General features: G+C 43.6%; 1 protein-coding gene across 1 annotated transcript in view; it reads right to left on the reverse strand.

Moving 5' to 3' along the window:
* PLEKHD1 (pleckstrin homology and coiled-coil domain containing D1) overlaps nucleotides 1-25,061 on the reverse strand; it is a 292,760-nt gene that overhangs the window by 8,002 nt on the left and 259,697 nt on the right. Inside the window, exons 11-12 of the mRNA XM_078661983.1 lie at nucleotides 7,731-7,875; nucleotides 5,765-5,914 (exon numbers count right to left, since the gene is read on the reverse strand). Coding sequence (XP_078518109.1) covers nucleotides 5,765-5,914; nucleotides 7,731-7,875 — 295 coding nt within the window. The remainder of the gene's footprint in view (nucleotides 1-5,764; nucleotides 5,915-7,730; nucleotides 7,876-25,061) is intronic.

The following is a 25,061-nucleotide window of genomic DNA, read 5'->3' on the forward strand; positions in this document are numbered from 1 at the left end:
GCGTAGGGGGAAGAGAAGCAGATGCATGGTATGGAAAACAAACCGAGCCTTCACATGACTTCTGTCTCCACTAAGGTTCTATTCTCATGCACGAAGAGTTAAAGTCAAAGCATGAACTTCTAATGTAAAATGTGAGATAGAAAAAAGATATTCATCTGGTGGCTGAATTGCAAAATGTGAAACCAGAAAACCTGGTATCAGTTCTGGCTTCCTCCCTTGACCAAATTGGGTGATCGTAGGCAATTGGTTAATTTCACTTTGTCTATTTTTTTCTCATTACCACATATGAGAGCCCACGTGCTGTACAAAACATTCTCTTGTGTTTTATTTAATAAACTATACTGTTCCAAGAACCAAGGCTACGTACAAGGTGCACCTGACAAATCATGGTTAACTAATGGCATTGTGTTCAGAATGGGGGCATCAAGAATGTTTCCAAGATCATGTTTGAAAACAACTATCACTGCTGATCCATGCCTCAATGCAGTGATATAATCTGATCTACTAAGGTAAAACGCTCATGCATGTTAATAAAATGCACTTTTTTTAAGTTTGCAGAGAGTTTATCATGTTTTTACATGTTTAGTGCAAGATGTATTTAAACTTAAAGGTGTTCCTAAAGATAAGTTGTCTAGTACAACTTTGCTGCTTCTTTACTGTTACTTTATGTGTAAATAATGTATGCCTGCTTCGCAGCTTATCTAATGTTCCTGCTCTGTCAAGTGAACACCAGCCCTGTGCTGCTGTTCACCAGGGGGCACAATTAAAGGTCAGGAGGGCCGCTTGCGGCCCCAGGGCCTACTTTGAGAATCCCTGCTATAGATGTATGCACTGAATGTATGTTGTTATCCCCCAGTCTTTTTCCCCGCAGGGAATCACAACGCGGTCGTTGTGATTCTGCATACCATTACTCCGCAAGTCGGAACAACGACATGCGGAGGGGGGCGCTGGATGTTGGAATAGTATAATTTACTATTCAAACTCCAGTCTGTGCAGACACTAGGGAAGGTGTTGGATTTTAAATCCAACCCCCCCCCCCCCCTCGTTGTTCCGACTTGAGGAGTAATGGTATGCGGAATCACAACGCGGCCGTTGTAAAGACTGCGATGTGATTCCCTGCGGGGAAAAAGTTTTGTGGTAAACGTTGTTTACCGTATGCACCTGCTATGAGTAGTGAGACAAGCTAGCCGAAAAGCAGCGATGGATTGTACAGGGTCAAAGAGACAGCCAATCAGTGATTGGAACAGTAGTTAGAGTCTGAAAGTGGAGGCGAACTGGTACATTATCTTGGAGTGGAGGTCTTTCAAGAGGAGTGACTTCAGTTCTTTCCTAAACTACAGCAAGGTTGAGAAGGTCCTCATAGATACGGGGATGTCGTTTGAGATCCTGGGTGCATAATATTATCAATTGTGAAATATTTTCTATGGAACTTAAATTTCTCAGTCTCAAGAGATGATGATGCAAACCTGGACTTTTCTTGTGCTTGTCCAGCCTACAGTTAATCCCTAAGCAAGAATAAAGAGGACAAGGAACTCCGGCTTCTAGATATCAACTACGTATATAACACCGTGCAATAACGTCAACCACATGTTAGGAGTACATACATGACAGGAGGAGGATGTAGACATGTTTATGTTTTTAGCAGTGGTCATACAGCCATATTGCTACTTTAGTGAAGGAATAGTGAATAAAGATTTCATTTATGATGATAATGATGACCTTAAGGCTGAGCGTTACATGGATTTTACTTCAAAGATCCTTTTGGTCCACAGCGAAAACTTAATCCCCACATCAAAAAATTCATACTGACAGTAAATTGTATCAGTCTACACAGGTAAAGACCTTGGTGATAGATCAAAACTCTGTACACATCACAGGATCCATATTAGGAAAAACCCATAAAAGTGCTCCATGTTTGGGACACTTTTTTTTCTGGGTTACAAATTTTTAGGGTCACCAGAGCATCCGTACTGGGGAGAAACCATAACAATGCTCAGTGTTTGGGAGACATTTCACTCAAAGCTCAATTATTCACAAACCTCAAAAGATCCATTCTAGGATCAAAACCATAACTGTCCTCAACCACATAACCACAATATTCAGATCTCTACCTACAATATCAGTATCCATACTGGACTACAGAATGCCAGGAAAGTTTCAGTCACTCATGACAGGGGTCTGTGCTCCGAAGGATGCGCATTTGCGTGAAACCATACCAATGTACAGTTTGATGAAATATTATTTGAAGGTCAGAACATTTACAAGAGTAAAGAATGCATGTTGTGGAAAAATATACAAGTGCATGGAATTTATAAATAATTCTGATAGTTGCAACTTCATTTCTTACGATGAGGTGAAGTACTGTATATTCACCCCATTTCAAATCCTATATCTGAACAATTGCATGCACTCTATGGATGGAGATTTCCCCACATCCCACTATTAATTGCCTACAACTTGTACATTTAACATCTTCCTATCTCTTAGTTAGCTGTATACCTTCAGCTATGTAAAGCGCTCTCTTACCCTATAGGGTCTTGTCAACGCTATGTAGAACTGCAAATAATAAATAAATAATGGAAGTGTCACAAGAAGCTGGCCTCTGGTGCTTTCAGTCTGTAATTCTGTGACAAAACTGATGGTGGAAACCATGGCCTACTTCACTTATAAACAGCAGAACTACTATTGGATGCCAGAAAGGCTATTTAGAGAGGCTGCTCTGGGACTGTCATCAATAAGAGTTACACAATGCTTATAAAACTTAACTCCCAGAGGTTGCACGGGAAACTGATACATGCTTGTGTAGGCACAAGCACAGTTTCTGAAGAGGAGAGGCTTGGAACCCTATTATGTTGTGTGGACATTTACACCACATTTTAGAACTTAGGGCCAGTTTTTTCATTGTTCTGGTTGCAAAAAATGGTTGCAAATAGATACCCAGACCACAAGTGCACCGTAAGGAGCAAAAGGGGGTCCCCATTCAAAGAGAAAGGTTAAGCCACTTTATTGAGGACCAGCAACAAGACTCTTTCCAGAAAAATTGACCAGATATCATGACCCGGAAAGACATCGAAGAGCCAATGAGAGGATCATATGGGGCAGTGATCCCTGTAATAGATAACATGCAGAAAAGAAAAGACTGTTTGTGGCTTCCCACTGCCCAGTAGTGTTCTAGCTTTATCTAACTAAATCTGACTTTCACCAATCCTCTACATGAATTGTCAGGAGAAGGTTTAACCCTGAGGTAAGCAGACACCACCTAACGAACATGTGGGAGAGAAAGTTTAGATGAAACTTGCTGAATTGAAATGTCTTGCACAAGTGGCAACAGGAAAGGGTTCAGGGGCAAAAAGCTACCTTTTTTAGGTCTCGCCTGAGACAGCGTATGCACTGTCTCTTTGAGACATTTAGGAAGTGGCTTTTAAAAGTGCCACCAGAGGCTTTTGCTGGCCTACAGCTTGCGTTCACGAGCTTGTGCACGTGCACAGCTGCCATCTATGTTTTATTGCTGTAATCAGGCTCCTCTGCTTGCACTACCCCCTCCCTTTTCCCCCTCCCTCCTGGTAAGCTTGATTTGTGTCTTCTAGCTGTGAATCATGCTCCTCTGCTCGCACTCCCCCTCGCATTCTCCCCCTCCTCTTCGTCAGTTTCATTTGTGTCTTCTATCACTGTGAATGCTCCTGCTTCCACCAGGCACACACACCATCAGTTGTCAGTGCACGCTTTCACCAGGCGCACACACCATCAGTCAGCAGTGCATGCTTCCACCAGGCACACACACCATCAGTCGTCAGTGCATGCTTTCACCAGGCACACACACCACCAGCCATCAGTGCACGCTTCCACCAGGCACACACACACCACCAGCCGTCAGTGCACGCTTCCACCAGGCACATACACCACCAGCCATCAGTGTATGCTTCCACCAGGCACACACACTACCAGCTGTCACACACTACCAGCCGTCGATGCACGCTTCCACCGGGCATACACCACTAGCCGACAGTGCACGGTTTCACCAGGCACACACATTACCAGCCGTCACACACTACCAGCCGTCGGTGCACGCTTTCACCAGGCACACACACACCACCAGCCATCGGTGCATGCTTTCACCGGGCACATGCACCACCAGACGTCAGTGCACGCTTTCACCAGGTACACACACGATCAGCCGTTAGTGCACGCTTCCACCAGGCACACACACCACCAGCGGTCAGTGCACGCTTCCACCAGGCACACACACCTCCAGCCGTCAGTGTATGCTTCCATCAGGCACACACACCACCAGCCGTCAGTGCACGCTTCCACCAGGCACATAGACCACCAGCCGTCAGTGAACGCTTCCACCAGGCACACACACCACCAGCCGTCAGTGCACGCTTTCACCAGGCACACACCACCAGCCATCAGTGCACGCTTCCACCGGGCACACACACCACCAGCCGTCAGTGCACGCTTCCACCGGGCACACCACTAGCCGTCAGTGCACGCTTCTACCAGGCACACACACCACCAGACATCAGTGCACGCTTTCACTGGGCACACACACCACCAGCCGTCAGTGCATGCTTTCACTGGGCACACACACACCACCAGCCGTCAATGCACGCTTCCACCAGGCACACACACCACCAGTTATCAGTGCAGCAGGCAGGCTCTTCTCAGAGTTTCTTGGTAAATATGTGTTCGATGCCTGGGAAGGAGTGGTCGAATTTCCTTAAACCATGCTGAGTATGCAGGTGCTGTGCATGAACTCCTGTGTGAGTGAGCCATGCTGCCTGGGGCTCACTTACTCCACACTTGTAAATTGCGCCTGCACCAGGCTTTTTCTCATTTGCAAAGTTCGGCGCATGCGCACAGCTAGGCAGCCCCCACACCCCCGGGAATGACTGCTTCATACAACCAGAATGGAAACCACATTCAGAGCAATGCAAACAGGTTCATTTGATGCAAAGAACTGTTAATAAAAACCATGCCCAGCTATTGTAGATCTGGCAACTTAAACAAAACAGCAACAAAAAACAAACAAGCATTGGCATAGCCAATAGGTCTAGCTTTTTGGACCCTATAAGTATTTAGTTATGCAGCAGAATATCCTTGGTGCAACAACCAACTGTTGCATGGCTAAACACTTATAAGGTCCCAAATACGAGACCTGTTGGCTATGCCATTGCTTGTTTTTTTAGATTAGATTGAACTGGAACACTCAAATAATGCAGATGCCTTAAATGTATCAAACTACTGGTGTTATTACTTTAATGGAGCACCACAATTTACAAACCTATGTAACCATACAGGTCATTACGGTTCAGAGGTCTTCAAGAACAGGGACATCACAGCTGTCCTGAGATCGCAAAGTTACTTAAGATGTCAAATCTCAAATGTTTTAAACCAACATGGGCACTCATGCGCCAGCTCAAATCTCTACTGAAACTTTCCGAAGAGTATAACATTTAACTTGGTCCTTCATTGTCAATGGTGATTCACTTAATCTGGGATTTAAAATCACGCATTTATGTTAGAAAATTTAAAAACCCAGCAGATATAGATTAACCTGCTGATTTGTGAATCAAAAGAAGGTATATGAAAGCTGAGTACATTTTATTAGTGAGAAGTTTTGGATATGTAGTCTATGATGGTGGGAGAGACCACATGAGGTCATGGCCTTGGCATGTTGTAGGCATGACCAAGATTCAAATCAGAGTTGATAGCTGGAAAAGAAAGTAGTCAAGAAGCTCTAAGGGTGCGGATTAACACTTACACTGTTTCCAGGAGAAGCTGGCCTTTCGGCGGTGGAAGCGGCAGCTCTTGATCCGGCGTGTGACGTCCTTCTGCATGTACACTGCATTCTTCATGATAATGGGCTTCTTGGCATCGAGCTCAGCATTCCGGATGCATTCTTCGAAGAACTCTGTGGGAAGCACAGTACATATCAGCAAAGAAACAAGAAACAAACCTAACTTTGTGTCCTATTTAATCCCCAGCAGAAGGAGCTTTGAGACTGCTTCTTGTCTCTGGTGTCCATATCTTTCAAAATGTTGACTTCTCCAGAGTGCAACAGAAAGGGTCAGACCTCCATCCTGTGTCACACCGCCATGCCACTGGGTGGCCTCGCCCCAAAACCCTATAGCCACCGGGTTAAAAAAAGGCAACAGGTGCAAATAGCTGCTGACCAGAATTTTGTTACCCTGCTAGAGTGGGGGTGAAGTCAACAACGTGTCATGGTCGCCTGATTTCCCTATCGAAGAGTCTTCAGCAGAGGATCATTGGTGAACTCTTTAAAATCTTCTGTCTTTCCCGCTACCTTTTTCTATAGAGTCTCTTTTCTTCATCAATGTAAAAGACCACATTCTAAACAGTTTGGAAGTATTAGAAGTGGTGTTTTTCAAAGATGTTTATTGAGTTTATTGAGTTTAATTGTATCTTCAGTCTTGATGCTTATACTCTGCAGCAGACAACGTTCCTATTTAGAGAGGTGTTAACAACTGCGTAATTTCTGCCACCGCTGTTGCCATTCTATTTCTGCCCTAGTGACTTGCTCACTTTTCTCTAGAAGCGCTTAGAGACCTGTAGGTGATTTGAACTATATAAAAGGCCTATAACATAACATAACACTCATTCAAGATCATGGGGCTGGAGTCTGTAACCGACAGATGAGACAGGGTTCCCTGTCTAAATTAAGAAAGCTTCTTATCTACAACATACAGAGACCTCAATGCTTGCAAAAGGTCTGAAGGGCTTTAAAAATGCAGTTTTCTTTCCACAATATTGTCTACCTTCCCAATGACACCCATAAAGCTTTCCAGACCCCCCTACACACAGACACTCACCATGCCATCATTTTGTAGTTGGGTATGGCATGGCTTGGCAGTTCGGGCTGGACTGTTCCCATGAGGCACAGGGTCAGACTGATTTGCATATAGCCATGTCTGAACTGGGGTGGCAGAGTGGGCTAAAGAACGGTGATGGATTCAACCCAGATCTTTTGACTGGGTGTGAGTGTTTGATTGGTTCAGATGCTCCGTCCATCACCACCCCCTTTTGTACCGCTTTGGCCGCCATAAGTGTGGCAGGGTATGCTCAGACGTGAGTCCCTTGCTCACTTTGCCACTGGATTCAAGCAAGCCGGGCTGAAGACGGCTGGAATGCCAGAAACCGGTCCTCGGAAGCTTGTTTCCGGTCCAGGGAAGACATGGCTTGGCAGTTCGGGCTGGACTGTTCCCATGAGGCACAGGGTCAGACTGATTTGTATATAGCCATGTCTGAACTGGGGTGGCAGAGTGGGCTAAAGAACGGTGATGGATTAAACCCAGATCTGTTGACTGGGTGTGAGTGTTTGATTGGTTCAGATGCTCCGTCCATCACCACCCCCTTTTGTACCGCATATAACATAACATAACACTCAATCAAGATCATGGGGTGTCAGACTGGGGCTGGAGTCTGTAACCGACAGATGAGACAGGGTTCCCTGTCTAGTTTAAGAAAGCTTCTTATCTACAACACACAGAGACCTCAATGCTTGCAAAAGGTCTGAAGGGCTTTAAAAATGCAGTTTGCTTTCCACAATATTGCCTACCTTCCCAATGACACCCATAAAGCTTTCCAGACCCCCCTACACACAGACACTCACCATGCCATCATTTTGTAGTTGGGTATACCACAGTGAGCCACTGTGTCTAATGTACCTAGTCACATTCATTCATTCCTTTACGAAGTGGGTGACATACTCTTCAAGTGGGTGACATCCGCTTTCATCTTCTCCTCCTTCTCCCGGTTGCGGTCCTTGGAGTTCAGGCCTTGCTCCAACCTCCGCAGCGCCTCTTCGGCCTCCCTCAGGCGCCGCTCGAGGTCCATGCGGGCCTTCATCTCCGCCTTAGGCAAAGAAAGAAACAACTTTATGCATCTTTAGAGGGCACTCAACAACTCCATAACTAATGTCATCATTACAACATGAGATGGCTCAGTGAGTTAAAAGGTTGCAAATGTATGTGAGTGTGTGTGCCCTGCAATTCACAAATTTGAATTCTGGCAGAGCAAACTCTGCCTTTTATAATTTCCAAGTTGATACATTATGCACACAATCGTGGAATTCCACCGGCTCTGGGATTTGTTCCCTGGTCCGCCGCGTCTCAAAGTGTCCACTACAGGGACCTGCAGGCCCCAGGAAACATGACATGCTTTCACTGTAAGTACAACTGAGGTCTGACTCTGCTATTAAAAAGACAAAATATTATGGTGAGCGACCCAATATACCCTTGCGGGCTCGGGCAATACTTGTTATACAAGATAGGGGACCAGCAAGGGACTTTGTTCTGTTATTATTTATCAGCGTAATAGGACTCTGTTGTAAAAAATCAGAATACCTAAGACTGTTCTTAGTCAGTAGCTGTAATGAGTCAATAACTTCAGGCAATTAGTCACATAGGATCTAATAAATACAGTGTTACCACACTAACACAGTAAATAATGCGAAGAAACCAGGGTTTTATGTTGTCTGAAGATTATTATTTTTTTCTTTTTCAAGACAGAAAGTATATTTTTATAAAAAAGAAGAAATCAAACTTTTACTAAATAGGGTACATACAAAAGTTGTCATTAGATATACAAGGTACAGGTTATTTCGTCCTTTGATATATCTAAAAAAAGTCCAGACTGCTAAACACAAGATAACACTATGATTTCAACTAAAAAACAGAAGAAAATCAAAGATGATACGATGAATTACATGCAGACTTGGACTGAATAGTCGACGTTTCGGTCTTGTAAGGAATTGTTCATAAGACCATCATCAGGACAAAGAATTTCTACATACAGTAGATGACCCTCTGTTGAAAAAACAAGATTATATTAACATATATTTAAACCTGGTTAAAAAAGTTTTAATAAAATTTCATTCCAAAACTGAACTTTTGTTTCAATTGGAAAAATATGTTACACTTTTATGCAGTCGGTGTGGCGGCTGCACAAAACATATTGTTTATCTATATTTAAATCAAAACCATCATTTATCATTCAATTTAAACAACAGTAAACAACTCACTTTGACACGAATAGAGATAGTTCTTTTCTCTATGCAAACAAAGCTAACCGCAATTCCAATTATTTTGACGGTGTGAGACACAGTAATTGATTCTTTTGTATCCGGATTACTGAAAAAATAAAGAAGGAGCTGCTAATTACAGTTTTCAAGGAAAGGCATTCCCATTATTAACCTCCAGGAAAAGGGCCCAACTATATTTACCTCGTGTTCTAAACTGCAGTTATTTCAGTTATTCAACAAGCTGCTTTATAGTTGCTGATTGATGAGGGGACAACCATTCGGTTCTATTTAAAAGAATTGAAAGAAAAACCATAGTAACCATTCCTTGTATTAGGCTTAATTCAACATGCAGATTTTATGGGAATCATTTTGTTTTCAACTCCATTTCTATTGAGTTGGACCGCATATTTATAAGTATTTAATCAAAGCTTGCAATATGAAAAAGCGTAATCTAATCACGTAGCTTTTCAGTTTGAAACAGCATGTCTACACCCTGAAAGGTAAGGATTTAACAGACCTAAGGCGCTGTATGTTTAACATGAAATGGCTGCTACAGGATTTAGATGTATTCAGAGTTAAAAAATGCTTCGTGTAATTAAAACATTATCACCGCAGTTATATATCGAGTTTTACTACATGCTAAATTTAGTTTAGTTGACTTGCAGGCATTTATTTCAAACAGGTGAAAAAATGGGATTGGCGCTAAGTTTTTTATATTCAAAATTTAGTAAAGGAAAACGGGGGGGTTTCTTTTAAGAGACAACCCTCTCAAAGACAATCATACATGTTACTTACTTTACGAAAGGTGAAAAAGCGGCAATCTCGCTCTTGCGCTCGTCGGACCACAAAGCAATTTCGGTTCCGGCTTGCAAACTAGGCGAAAAAAATGGGATTGGCGCTAAGTTTTTTTATATTCAAAATTTAGTAAAGGAAAAAAGGGGGGTTTCTTTTAGGAGGCAACCCTCTCAAAGACAATCATACATGTTACTTACTTTACGAAAGATGAAAAAGCGGCAATCTCGCTCTTGCGCTCGTCGGACCACAAAGCAATATCGGTTCCGGCTTGCAACAATGTTACTGAACTAGAATTTGTTTTTAAATACGATATTACCCGCCACGTTACCACAAGAGCGAGATTGCCGCTTTTTCACCTTTCGTAGAGTAAGTAACATGTATGATTGTCTTTGAGAGGGTTGTCTCTTAAAAGAAACCCCCCCGTTTTCCTTTACTAAATTTTGAATATAAAAAACTTAGCGCCAATCCCATTTTTTCACCTAGTTTGAAATAAATGCCTGCAAGTCAACTAAACTAAATTTAGCATGTAGTAAAACTCGATATATAACTGCGGTGATAATGTTTTAATTACACGAAGCATTTTTTAACTCTGAATACATCTAAATCCTGTAGCAGCCATTTCATGTTAAACATGTATGATTGTCTTTGAGAGGGTTGCCTCCTAAAAGAAACCCCCCTTTTTTCCTTTACTAAATTTTGAATATAAAAAAACTTAGCGCCAATCCCATTTTTTTCGCCTAGTTTGCAAGCCGGAACCGAAATTGCTTTGTGGTCCGACGAGCGCAAGAGCGAGATTGCCGCTTTTTCACCTTTCGTAAAGTAAGTAACATGTATGATTGTCTTTGAGAGGGTTGTCTCTTAAAAGAAACCCCCCCGTTTTCCTTTACTAAATTTTGAATATAAAAAACTTAGCGCCAATCCCATTTTTTCACCTGTTTGAAATAAATGCCTGCAAGTCAACTAAACTAAATTTAGCATGTAGTAAAACTCGATATATAACTGCGGTGATAATGTTTTAATTACACGAAGCATTTTTTAACTCTGAATACATCTAAATCCTGTAGCAGCCATTTCATGTTAAACATACAGCGCCTTAGGTCTGTTAAATCCTTACCTTTCAGGGTGTAGACATGCTGTTTCAAACTGAAAAGCTACGTGATTAGATTACGCTTTTTCATATTGCAAGCTTTGATTAAATACTTATAAATATGCGGTCCAACTCAATAGAAATGGAGTTGAAAACAAAATGATTCCCATAAAATCTGCATGTTGAATTAAGCCTAATACAAGGAATGGTTACTATGGTTTTTCTTTCAATTCTTTTAAATAGAACCGAATGGTTGTCCCCTCATCAATCAGCAACTATAAAGCAGCTTGTTGAATAACTGAAATAACTGCAGTTTAGAACACGAGGTAAATATAGTTGGGCCCTTTTCCTGGAGGTTAATAATGGGAATGCCTTTCCTTGAAAACTGTAATTAGCAGCTCCTTCTTTATTTTTTCAGTAATCCGGATACAAAAGAATCAATTTCTGTGTCTCACACCGTCAAAATAATTGGAATTGCGGTTAGCTTTGTTTGCATAGAGAAAAGAACTATCTCTATTCGTGTCAAAGTGAGTTGTTTACTGTTGTTTAAATTGAATGATAAATGATGGTTTTGATTTAAATATAGATAAACAATATGTTTTGTGCAGCCGCCACACCGACTGCATAAAAGTGTAACATATTTTTCCAATTGAAACAAAAGTTCAGTTTTGGAATGAAATTTTATTAAAACTTTTTTAACCAGGTTTAAATATATGTTAATATAATCTTGTTTTTTCAACAGAGGGTCATCTACTGTATGTAGAAATTCTTTGTCCTGATGATGGTCTTATGAACAATTCCTTACAAGACCGAAACGTCGACTATTCAGTCCAAGTCTGCATGTAATTCATCGTATCATCTTTGATTTTCTTCTGTTTTTTAGTTGAAATCATAGTGTTATCTTGTGTTTAGCAGTCTGGACTTTTTTTAGATATATCAAAGGACGAAATAACCTGTACCTTGTATATCTAATGACAACTTTTGTATGTACCCTATTTAGTAAAAGTTTGATTTCTTCTTTTTTATAAAAATATACTTTCTGTCTTGAAAAAGAAAAAAATAATAATCTTCAGACAACATAAAACCCTGGTTTCTTCGCATTATTTACTGTGTTAGTGTGGTAACACTTGTATTTATTAGATCCTATGTGACTAATTGCCTGAAGTTATTGACTCATTACAGCTACTGACTAAGAACAGTCTTAGGTATTCTGATTTTTTACAACAGAGTCCTATTACGCTGATAAATAATAACAGAACAAAGTCCCTTGCTGGTCCCCTATCTTGTATAATCTGCTATTAAAAAGCAGGTGGAGTGGGGCATGCTATCACTGAATGCACTATTGTGTGTCTCGAGGTCAGACTCATGGCATGCTATCATAAGCAGATCTCCGAGTACCTAGAGGTTAACCATCTCCTCAGTGACTCTCAGACTGGTTTTCGCCCGGGTCAGGGCACAGACACCGCCCTTTTGGCGGTGACTGAAGAGGTAAGATGCATCTTGGATTCAGGGGGATCAGTAGCTCTGATCCTCCTGGATCTGAGTGCCGCATTCGATACCGTGGATCATGCTGTCCTGGCCCAACGCCTGGCTCTGCTGGGCATTACAGGATCAGCCCTCAAATGGTTGCAGTCCTACCTGGAGGAGAGATCCTTCAGGATCTGGGAAAATGGGTCCATGTCAGAGCCCTTCCCTCTTCAGTGTGGGGTGCCGCAGGGCTCCTCCCTCAGCCCCACACTGTTTAATGTCTACATGGCCCCGTTGGAGAAGGTGATAGCCCTATTCGGGGTTAAAGCTATAAGTTATGCCGACGACACGCAGCTTGTCGTCTCGCTGTCGCAACCTGAGGGCAGCCCGGTTGATCTCCTAGATTGTCTTACAGCCATTTCTTCCTGGATGTCCAGTTCAAAACTTAAACTAAATGGATCTAAGACGGAGATCATGCTCCTAGGCAATCAATTCACCTCTCTGCCCCCTGAGATGTGGCCTGCCTGTATGGGAGATCTTCCACCCCCTAAGCAGCAAATAAAAAGCCTAGGGATTTGGTTCGAACCCCAACTGACCTTCAAGACCCATGCACAGAAAGTGGTTGGAGGCTGCTTCGGCCTGCTCCGGGCGGCCCGGAAGGTACTTCCTCTCCTTCCGTTTCAATCTAGAAAGCTGTTAATCCAGGGTTTGATTTTGTCCAAACTGGATTATGGTAACTCCCTTTTCCTCGCAGCCCCTCTTGCTACCATCAAGACTCTTCAGCGAGCTCAGAATGCCGCAGCCAGGCTGCTGATGGGGGCGCCGAGACGGGCCTCAGCCAAACCATTGCTGAAAGCCCTGCACTGGCTCCCCATCCAAGAGCGGGTCTCATTCAAGTCCCTCTGTATTGCACATAAGACCTTGCAAGGTAAAGGCCCTCCAGCCTTGAGAGGATTGATCCGACCTTACAAGTCGACCAGGGCCCTTCGCTCGGATGGAGAAAATCTGGCCATTGTTCCACGAGTGAGGAAAGCACGAACAGGAGGCCGACGGTTCTCACTGAATGTGTCAAACAAATGGAATGCTCTCCCTAGAGAACTCCAAATGGAACCGGATCACCTGAAATTCAGAAGAGCACTTAAAACCTTCTTGTTCCCTACCACCCTCTAACCTTGCTTTCGCTTGAGTTCACCAGGTTCAGATCAGGATTAGCGCTGGGACGCTCCAGGGCAGCCATGCGCTCTACAAGTCCAAATCAAATCAAATCAAATCAAATCACTGTAAGGCCTGTTATGGCCTTACAGTGTCTTGTGGTCAAACTCTACTATTATAAAACACTAGGAGCACGATATGCCATCACTGTAAGCACTATGGAGTGTCTGAGATCAGACTCTGCTAAGAGAAAGCACTACGACCATGGTCCGTGGCATGCTATAACTGTAAGCACTATTGTGTATCCTGAGGTCAGACTCTGCTGTTAGAAAGCACTACAGCATGGCATGCTACCATTGTAAGCACTATTGTATGTCCCTGTCATATGGCTGTTTGGGTCATTGTCAACATTGCTAAGTTAGCATGAGCTCTGCTGCCATGATGCTGCTTTTGCGCACGTTACTGTGTGACTTTATTTCGCAAGATTCTGGTTTTGCTTTTCACATGAGAACCGTCTGCTTTCTGCGCTCTCTGCCTGTTGCTGGAGTTTAGTCTGAACACGGAGTGCAAGGTCGATCAACAATGCCCCTTGTTATTCTGTTCTGGTCAGTCCCTAGGGTACGTTTTGCTACTGAGATTCCTGAGAGTCGGGAGTGTACTGTTCCTGGGTTGTCTAATCATTCGTAGCTCTGTGATTATGTAGGAGAATGAATGAGACACCATAGCTAGTCTGTTTTGGTTATTTTGGGTACTGAGGCGGTAGGAAGGCTTAGCCCCTACACACCGAGGTCCTGTTTTCCTGCGCATAGTTCTGTGTATGTGCAGAATACCCGTAACATGGTGCCGCCAACTTTTGGTCTGGTACTTATCTGCAAGACTCCTGAGTAGTATTTGTGCTTGTCCACAATCCCCTCACTTCTGTTTCCGTAGACGGTTGTGACAGTCCTTCTGCATGTACACATATATTGAAATATTATAGGTTTTTCAAGCTGGAATTTTAAAAGGTCTTTCTCTCTATTTTTACCCGTTATTGTGCTGACACACATAGGTTGTTATTCTCTTCTATTGGCTATGGCAGTAGCCACATTGGCTCCTAACAGCGCTCCAGTTACCGCTTATTTGGCTCAACATGGAGTCCCTAATGCTGGTGCTGCTCTTATTTTTGTTGTAGGGGCAGATGCAGGTCACTACTTCGAGGTATTTTATTCTTGGGTCACCTCTCCAGCAGTGGATGGAACTGATAATTAATTTCACAAATATACTGCCACCGCGGTTCCGCTGGATTATTGACCCTATCGAACTCTTGAAGTTCCGTTAACAGCTTGGTAACTCACCCTATGGTTTAATGGCACCCTTCCACACCCTGTAACAGTGGTCTGTTTAGGCCCCTTGTCAATTGATGGAGCCACATGGCCCGTTTTGGCTGGGTATACACTGCATCCAAATTATCTTAATGATCCAGTCGTAGAGCTACGCGTATTACATACTTCATTAATACATGTACATAGAGCTGTTATACAATTCATGTCGCGCAACATACAGGTGGGACCACCTGGAGTTGCAGCACAACCACCGGGACCCAGTGGTGTCGTTATCAGCCCTGTCATGATTAATTCAGTGAAGGTCAAGCGTCCGCAAAATAACTTAGGACGAACTTCCTTATTGGCTTGCTGAAAAATTTGGGCAACTCAAACCTGTTTTTCCTAATACCACACCTGGGAAGAAACTAAGGATTCTGACCATGAGTTTACCTAAAGGACTTGTCCCAGAGTTAGCTGATTGTAACACTTGGGGTAGAGTGTTTGCAGCAGTATATTCAAAGTGTTTTGGCACTCCCTCCATGACCGTTCTCCCTTCTGTGATAACACGTGTTCAGGAAGGATGAATATGGGGCCGAGGAGGCCCTGGGATTGGGGATGAGACTATTGGAAGTGTTCGATATTGTTTGCGATATGATCCTTGCTAATGTAAAAGGAGATGCAGCAAGTGGCACAACGCTTGGAGGCTGTTACTGATGCAGACAAACAGTGCGAATTGCCAAAGATTATCGCTAAGGCTTATAAAACCTTAGGGTCTGGGAATTAAACCTTTTACTCAAACTCAAACTCAAACATAATCTCAACAAAAAGCCCAAACTGATTAAGATGGGCGACCGTACTTTCCTAAAAAGAACTGAAAGAATAAAAAACAGGGGCAGCAACAACAGAAGCAGGGTTTGCGTGCTGGTTCACCGACACCTGATTCTTCTGAGCGCACTTATGATTTGTGCGATCGAACGAAAATGAATTCTCCTGATAGATTTCTAGTCCCTGATCAGCGCTTTCCCCGTTCTTTACAGGACACATCGGACTCTTGAGTCAGTAGTGGGGAGCACCAGGATCAAGGCAAAGGTGCGACCACTCAACAGGGATGGGATCAACCTCACCAGTTTGACATGAAGGCCAGACAAGAGGGACTACCTCCTTTTGGACCCCTGTAAGTTGAAAGTTGCTGCTTTAACAGTGAAATATGCCTCAGACTAGAGGACGCTACTCCTAGACCTGAGATGGGCAGTGACTCTGCTCGACAGCGCAGCTGAGGTTATCATAGTGCGGGAGGCACTGCGTCCCTGTCTGGAGGTGAGAGCAAATGATATATTTATTACAGTAGAAACAGCAGATACTCGAGTTGCTTCCCCGGATAGACTCTATGAAATAGTCCTCCAAATTGAAGGTGCTATATAGCACACAATTACAGCGGGTTTCTGGGAAAATCTCACTTCTTCATATGACATTTTGTTGGCGGAGGCAGATTGGCCTCCACTATTTTTTTGGCTGCTTCTAGAGGGAAGACGTGATACTTTTGAGTTTTTCACCATACATCCCTGAGGAGGCTAAACAGGCATATGCATCCAAGTGGGCGTGGCCCTTGCCCCAGCAGTTTACCATACTCAGTTAGGCTGGGATAGAGATTCACCAGCACACAAGATTCCATTACGGTCTATGCAGCAGCCCCAACCTCAATATCCAATCAGACGGGAGGCTAAAGCTCCTGTTTGTGACAATCTGACTCAATTGGAATATCAGGGTGTAATTGAATCCTGTCTATCACCTGTGAATCCTCTTTTCCCGGTATTTAAACCGTACGGTTCATATTGCATTGTGTTGGACTATCGAAATTTGAATAGTCATTGTTGTACGTTTGCAGTACAGAACACCCACAGCTCTGCGTTCGTGAACAGTATTAGCTGTAAAAAATACAAAACAATACTTGACATATACAATGGTTTCTACAGTCACAACTTGGCTCCTGAGAGCTGTGATGTGACAGCATTTACCGCCGTCAGAAATCAAAAAAAGTTTACAAATTTGCCTATGGGGTATAAGAACAGCCCCGGTGCATGCGCGGCACATGTGGTATCTTTGTTACACAGTATTGACCTAGATGAGTTCTCCTACGTGGATGATATTTATCTGACGGACGATAAATTGGTACCTCATCCAATCCGAGTTGATAGGATTATTCTGTTGTTTGCTGACTATGGTTACAAATTTAATTTTGCTGAGTCACACATCTCTTGTTTGATGGTGCTCCTTTTGGGCTATGAACTCAATAATGAAGCTAGGGGGTTAGCCCCCCATTTGCTGGAGAGATTTGCACAATTGCAACCTCCTTCTACACTGAAGAAGCTTCAGTCTTTGCTAGGAGTTTTGATTTCTGGAGGACATATATTCCAGATTATGCCCAGCGTATCAAACCGCTCTATGCGTTGATACAACCTACGTTTACGTCTGCTTGCTGGCTTCTGGAACATACCTCTATTCTATGTTCTTCGCAGTCTGATCTGCTAGACACTAACTTCTTGTTGATGCGTGATAATTCTATGAAGCTGGTCATACATATTGTACCCTGGACGTGGGTTTCACATATTTAACGTTCAACGAAGGCGACACAGTACCTATTGCATACAAATCACATTTGTACACAGCAGCGGAAATGCGCATTTCGAATGTTGAAACGATTTTGACTGCGGTCCAAATGGCAATTCTGAAAGAACGCTCTCTGGTGCAGGGAAAACGCAATCTTATGGTTTTGCCTATCCCTGCTTTAGAAACAGTGACTAAGGCAAGTGTACCGAACTCGAAAGCTTTACATCCCCATTGGATACAATGGGCTACTTCTTTGACATCGGCTGATGTCACGTTTATCTTTGATCCTGCTCTTCAGACACATCCGTTTTTACAGTATGAACATGTTCATCCTTCTCCATTGTCATTGCTTCCTTTGGATCAGTACAAATGTATCATTTATAACGAAGGCTCGGCTCAACCGGCCATCGGGTCAAAACATGTTTATTCAGAAGCTTGCGCTATTGCGGCTGGTTCAATTGTAAATGGTGAATTGAAGTCTTCCAAAGTGCATACACAGGCACTTGGGGACTGTACGGCACAATTGGCTGAGCTGTGTGCTCTTGTTCTAGCTCTTGAGTTTGCAGATCTTACTGTGAATACTCTCAGTGTTGTGTTCTGGATTCTCGAATAATTTGTAGCTTCATGATTATGTAGGAGAATGAATGAGACACTAGAGCTAGTCGGTTTGGGGATTTAGGGTACTGAGGCGGTAGGAAGGCTTAGCCCCTACACACAGAGGTCCTGTTTTCCTGTGCATAGTTCTGTGTATGTGGTGCAGAATCAGACTCTGCTTTTAGAAAGCACTGGGAGCGTCGCATGTTATCACTGTAAGCACTACTGTGTGCCTGAGGGCAGACTCTGCTGTTAGAAAGCACTAGGCACGTGGCATGCTATCACTGTAAGCACTATTGCGTGTCTTGAGGTCAGTCTCTACTATTAGAAAGCACCCAGAGTGTGACAAGCTATCACTGTAAGCACTATTGTGTGTCCCGAGACCAGACTCTGCGTTAGAAAGCACTAGGAGCGAGGGCATGCCCTTTTGGGCTATGAGCTCAATAATTAAGGTAGGGGGTTAGCCCCCCATTTGCTGGAGAGATTTGCACAATTGCAACCTCCTTCTACACTGAAGAAGCTTCAGTCTTTGCTGGGAGTTTTTGATTTCTGGATGACATACGTTCTAGATTATGTCCAGCGTATCAAACCGCTCTATGCGTTGATATAACCTACGTTTACGTCTGCTTGCTGGCTTCTGGAACATACCTCTATTCTACGTTCTTCGCAGTCTGATCTGCTAGACACTAACTTCTTGTTGATGCGTGATAATTCTATGAAGCTGGCCATACATATTGTACCCTGGACGTGGGTTTCACATATTTAACGTTCAACGAAGGCGACACAGTACCTATTGCATACAAATCACATTTGTACACAGCAGCGGAAATGCGCATTTCGAATGTTGAAACGATTTTGACTGCGGTCGAAATGGCAATTCTGAAGAACGCTCTCTGGCGCAGGTAAAACGCAATCTTATGGTTTTGCCTATCCCTGCTTTAGAAGCAGTGACTAAGGCAAGTGTACCAAACTCGAAAGCTTTACATCCCCGTTGGATACAATGGGCTACTTCTCTGACATCGGCTGATGTCACGTTTATCTTTGATCCTGCTCTTCAGACGTGTCCGTTTTTACAGTATGAACATGTTCATCCTTCTCCGTTGTCGTTGCTTCCTTTGGATCAGTACAAATGTATCATTTATACCGAAGGCTCGGCTCAACCGGCCATCGGATCAAAACATGTTTATTCAGCAGCTTGCGCTATTGCGGCTGGTTCAATTGTAAATGATGAATTGAAGTCTTCCAAAGTGCATACACAGGCACTTGGGGACTGTACGGCACAATTGGCTGAGCTGTGTGCTCTTGTTCTAGCTCTTGAGTTTGCAGATCTTACTTTGAATACTCTTAGTGTTGTGTTCTGGATTCTCGAATAATTTGTAGCTTCATGATTATGTAGGAGAATGAATGAGACACTATAGCTAGTCGGTTTGGGGATTTAGGGTACTGAGGCGGTAGGAAGGCTTAGCCCCTACACACAGAGGTCCTGTTTTCCTGTGCATAGTTCTGTGTATGTGGTGCAGAATCAGACTCTGCTTTTAGAAAGCACTGGGAGCGTCGCATGTTATCACTGTAAGCACTACTGTGTGCCTGAGGGCAGACTCTGCTGTTAGAAAGCACTAGGCACGTGGCATGCTATCACTGTAAGCACTATTGCGTGTCTTGAGGTCAGTCTCTTCTATTAGAAAGCACTAGGAGCATGACATTCTTTCACTTTTAGCACTATTGCATACCTTGAGGTCTGACTCTACTATTAGAAAGCACCCAGAGTGTGACAAGCTATCACTGTAAGCACTATTGTGTGTCCCGAGGCCAGACTCTGCGTTAGAAAGCACTAGGAGCGAGGGCATGCCCTTTTGGGGTATGAGCTCAATAATTAAGGTAGGGGGTTAGCCCCCCATTTGCTGGAGAGATTTGCACAATTGCAACCTCCTTCTACACTGAAGAAGCTTCAGTCTTTGCTGGGAGTTTTTGATTTCTGGATGACATACATTCCAGATTATGTCCAGCGTATCAAACCGCTCTATGCGTTGATATAACCTACGTTTACGTCTGCTTGCTGGCTTCTGGAACATACCTCTATTCTACGTTCTTCGCAGTCTGATCTGCTAGACACTAACTTCTTGTTGATGCGTGATAATTCTATGAAGCTGGCCATACATATTGTACCCTGGACGTGGGTTTCACATATTTAACGTTCAACGAAGGCGACACAGTACCTATTGCATACAAATCACATTTGTACACAGCAGCGGAAATGCGCATTTCGAATGTTGAAACGATTTTGACTGCGGTCCAAATGGCAATTCTGAAAGAACGCTCTCTGGCGCAGGTAAAACGCAATCTTATGGTTTTGCCTATCCCTGCTTTAGAAGCAGTGACTAAGGCAAGTGTACCAAACTCGAAAGCTTTACATACCCGTTGGATACAATGGGCTACTTCTCTGACATCGGTTGATGTCACGTTTATCTTTGATCCTGCTCTTCAGACGTGTCCGTTTTTACAGTATGAACATGTTCATCCTTCTCCGTTGTCATTGCTTCCTTTGGATCAGTACAAATGTATCATTTATACCGAAGGGTCGGCTCAACCGGCCATCGGATCAAAACATGTTTATTCAGCAGCTTGCGCTATTGCGGCTGGTTCAATTGTAAATGGTGAATTGAAGTCTTCCAAAGTGCATACACAGGCACTTGGGGACTGTACGGCACAATTGGCTGAGCTGTGTGCTCTTGTTCTAGCTCTTGAGTTTGCAGATCTTACTGTGAATACTCTTAGTGTTGTGTTCTGGATTCTCGAATAATTTGTAGCTTCATGATTATGTAGGAGAATGAATGAGACACTATAGCTAGTCGGTTTGGGGATTTAGGGTACTGAGGCGGTAGGAAGGCTTAGCCCCTACACACAGAGGTCCTGTTTTCCTGTGCATAGTTCTGTGTATGTGGTGCAGAATCAGACTCTGCTTTTAGAAAGCACTGGGAGCGTCGCATGTTATCACTGTAAGCACTACTGTGTGCCTGAGGGCAGACTCTGCTGTTAGAAAGCACTAGGCACGTGGCATGCTATCACTGTAAGCACTATTGCGTGTCTTGAGGTCAGTCTCTACTATTAGAAAGCACCCAGAGTGTGACAAGCTATCACTGTAAGCACTATTGTGTGTCCCGAGACCAGACTCTGCGTTAGAAAGCACTAGGAGCGAGGGCATGCCCTTTTGGGCTATGAGCTCAATAATTAAGGTAGGGGGTTAGCCCCCCATTTGCTGGAGAGATTTGCACAATTGCAACCTCCTTCTACACTGAAGAAGCTTCAGTCTTTGCTGGGAGTTTTTGATTTCTGGATGACATACATTCTAGATTATGTCCAGCGTATCAAACCGCTCTATGCGTTGATATAACCTACGTTTACGTCTGCTTGCTGGCTTCTGGAACATACCTCTATTCTACGTTCTTCGCAGTCTGATCTGCTAGACACTAACTTCTTGTTGATGCGTGATAATTCTATGAAGCTGGCCATACATATTGTACCCTGGACGTGGGTTTCACATATTTAACGTTCAACGAAGGCGACACAGTACCTATTGCATACAAATCACATTTGTACACAGCAGCGGAAATGCGCATTTCGAATGTTGAAACGATTTTGACTGCGGTCGAAATGGCAATTCTGAAGAACGCTCTCTGGCGCAGGTAAAACGCAATCTTATGGTTTTGCCTATCCCTGCTTTAGAAGCAGTGACTAAGGCAAGTGTACCAAACTCGAAAGCTTTACATCCCCGTTGGATACAATGGGCTACTTCTCTGACATCGGCTGATGTCACGTTTATCTTTGATCCTGCTCTTCAGACGTGTCCGTTTTTACAGTATGAACATGTTCATCCTTCTCCGTTGTCGTTGCTTCCTTTGGATCAGTACAAATGTATCATTTATACCGAAGGCTCGGCTCAACCGGCCATCGGATCAAAACATGTTTATTAAGCAGCTTGCGCTATTGCGGCTGGTTCAATTGTAAATGATGAATTGAAGTCTTCCAAAGTGCATACACAGGCACTTGGGGACTGTACGGCACAATTGGCTGAGCTGTGTGCTCTTGTTCTAGCTCTTGAGTTTGCAGATCTTACTGTGAATACTCTTAGTGTTGTGTTCTGGATTCTCGAATAATTTGTAGCTTCATGATTATGTAGGAGAATGAATGAGACACTATAGCTAGTCGGTTTGGGGATTTAGGGTACTGAGGCGGTAGGAAGGCTTAGCCCCTACACACAGAGGTCCTGTTTTCCTGTGCATAGTTCTGTGTATGTGGTGCAGAATCAGACTCTGCTTTTAGAAAGCACTGGGAGCGTCGCATGTTATCACTGTAAGCACTACTGTGTGCCTGAGGGCAGACTCTGCTGTTAGAAAGCACTAGGCACGTGGCATGCTATCACTGTAAGCACTATTGCGTGTCTTGAGGTCAGTCTCTTCTATTAGAAAGCACTAGGAGCATGACATTCTTTCACTTTTAGCACTATTGCATACCTTGAGGTCTGACTCTACTATTAGAAAGCACCCAGAGTGTGACAAGCTATCACTGTAAGCACTATTGTGTGTCCCGAGGCCAGACTCTGCGTTAGAAAGCACTAGGAGCGAGGGCATGCCCTTTTGGGGTATGAGCTCAATAATTAAGGTAGGGGGTTAGCCCCCCATTTGCTGGAGAGATTTGCACAATTGCAACCTCCTTCTACACTGAAGAAGCTTCAGTCTTTGCTGGGAGTTTTTGATTTCTGGATGACATACATTCCAGATTATGTCCAGCGTATCAAACCGCTCTATGCGTTGATATAACCTACGTTTACGTCTGCTTGCTGGCTTCTGGAACATACCTCTATTCTACGTTCTTCGCAGTCTGATCTGCTAAACACTAACTTCTTGTTGATGCGTGATAATTCTATGAAGCTGGCCATACATATTGTACCCTGGACGTGGGTTTCACATATTTAACGTTCAACGAAGGCGACACAGTACCTATTGCATACAAATCACATTTGTACACAGCAGCGGAAATGCGCATTTCGAATGTTGAAACGATTTTGACTGCGGTCCAAATGGCAATTCTGAAAGAACGCTCTCTGGCGCAGGTAAAACGCAATCTTATGGTTTTGCCTATCCCTGCTTTAGAAGCAGTGACTAAGGCAAGTGTACCAAACTCGAAAGCTTTACATACCCGTTGGATACAATGGGCTACTTCTCTGACATCGGTTGATGTCACGTTTATCTTTGATCCTGCTCTTCAGACGTGTCCGTTTTTACAGTATGAACATGTTCATCCTTCTCCGTTGTCGTTGCTTCCTTTAGATTAGTACAAATGTATCATTTATACCGAAGGCTCGGCTCAACCGGCCATCGGATCAAAACATGTTTATTCAGCAGCTTGCGCTATTGCGGCTGGTTCAATTGTAAATGGCGAATTGAAGCCTCCAAAGTGCATACACAGGCACTTGGGGACTGTACGGCACAATTGGCTGAGCTGTGTGCTCTTGTTCTAGCTCTTGAGTTTGCAGATCTTACTGTGAATACTCTCAGTGTTGTGTTCTGGATTCTCGAATAATTTGTAGCTTCATGATTATGTAGGAGAATGAATGAGACACTATAGCTAGTCGGTTTGGGGATTTAGGGTACTGAGGCGGTAGGAAGGCTTAGCCCCTACACACAGAGGTCCTGTTTTCCTGTGCATAGTTCTGTGTATGTGGTGCAGAATCAGACTCTGCTTTTAGAAAGCACTGGGAGCGTCGCATGTTATCACTGTAAGCACTACTGTGTGCCTGAGGGCAGACTCTGCTGTTAGAAAGCACTAGGCACGTGGCATGCTATCACTGTAAGCACTATTGCGTGTCTTGAGGTCAGTCTCTTCTATTAGAAAGCACTAGGAGCATGACATTCTTTCACGTTTAGCACTATTGCATACCTTGAGGTCTGACTCTACTATTAGAAAGCACCCAGAGTGTGACAAGCTATCACTGTAAGCACTATTGTGTGTCCCAAGGCCAGACTCTGCGTTAGAAAGCACTAGGAGCGAGGGCATGCCCTTTTGGGCTATGAGCTCAATAATTAAGGTAGGGGGTTAGCCCCCCATTTGCTGGAGAGATTTGCACAATTGCAACCTCCTTCTACACTGAAGAAGCTTCAGTCTTTGCTGGGAGTTTTTGATTTCTGGATGACATACATTCCAGATTATGTCCAGCGTATCAAACCGCTCTATGCGTTGATATAACCTACGTTTACGTCTGCTTGCTGGCTTCTGGAACATACCTCTATTCTACGTTCTTCGCAGTCTGATCTGCTAGACACTAACTTCTTGTTGATGCGTGATAATTCTATGAAGCTGGCCATACATATTGTACCCTGGACGTGGGTTTCACATATTTAACGTTCAACGAAGGCGACACAGTACCTATTGCATACAAATCACATTTGTACACAGCAGCGGAAATGCGCATTTCGAATGTTGAAACGATTTTGACTGCGGTCCAAATGGCAATTCTGAAAGAACGCTCTCTGGCGCAGGTAAAACGCAATCTTATGGTTTTGCCTATCCCTGCTTTAGAAGCAGTGACTAAGGCAAGTGTACCAAACTCGAAAGCTTTACATACCCGTTGGATACAATGGGCTACTTCTCTGACATCGGCTGATGTCACGTTTATGTTTGATCCTGCTCTTCAGACGTGTCCGTTTTTACAGTATGAACATGTTCATCCTTCTCCGTTGTCGTTGCTTCCTTTGGATTAGTACAAATGTATCATTTATACCGAAGGCTCGGCTCAACCGGCCATCGGATCAAAACATGTTTATTCAGCAGCTTGCGCTATTGCGGCTGGTTCAATTGTAAATGGTGAATTGAAGTCTTCCAAGTGCATACACAGGCACTTGGGGACTGTACGGCACAATTGGCTGAGCTGTGTGCTCTTGTTCTAGCTCTTGAGTTTGCAGATCTTACTGTGAATACTCTCAGTGTTGTATTCTGGATTCTCGAATCATTTGTAGCT

Source organism: Lissotriton helveticus, chromosome 9 (genome assembly GCF_964261635.1).
Source record: "Lissotriton helveticus chromosome 9, aLisHel1.1, whole genome shotgun sequence".
In the NCBI taxonomy this organism is placed as follows: Eukaryota; Metazoa; Chordata; class Amphibia; order Caudata; family Salamandridae; genus Lissotriton; species Lissotriton helveticus.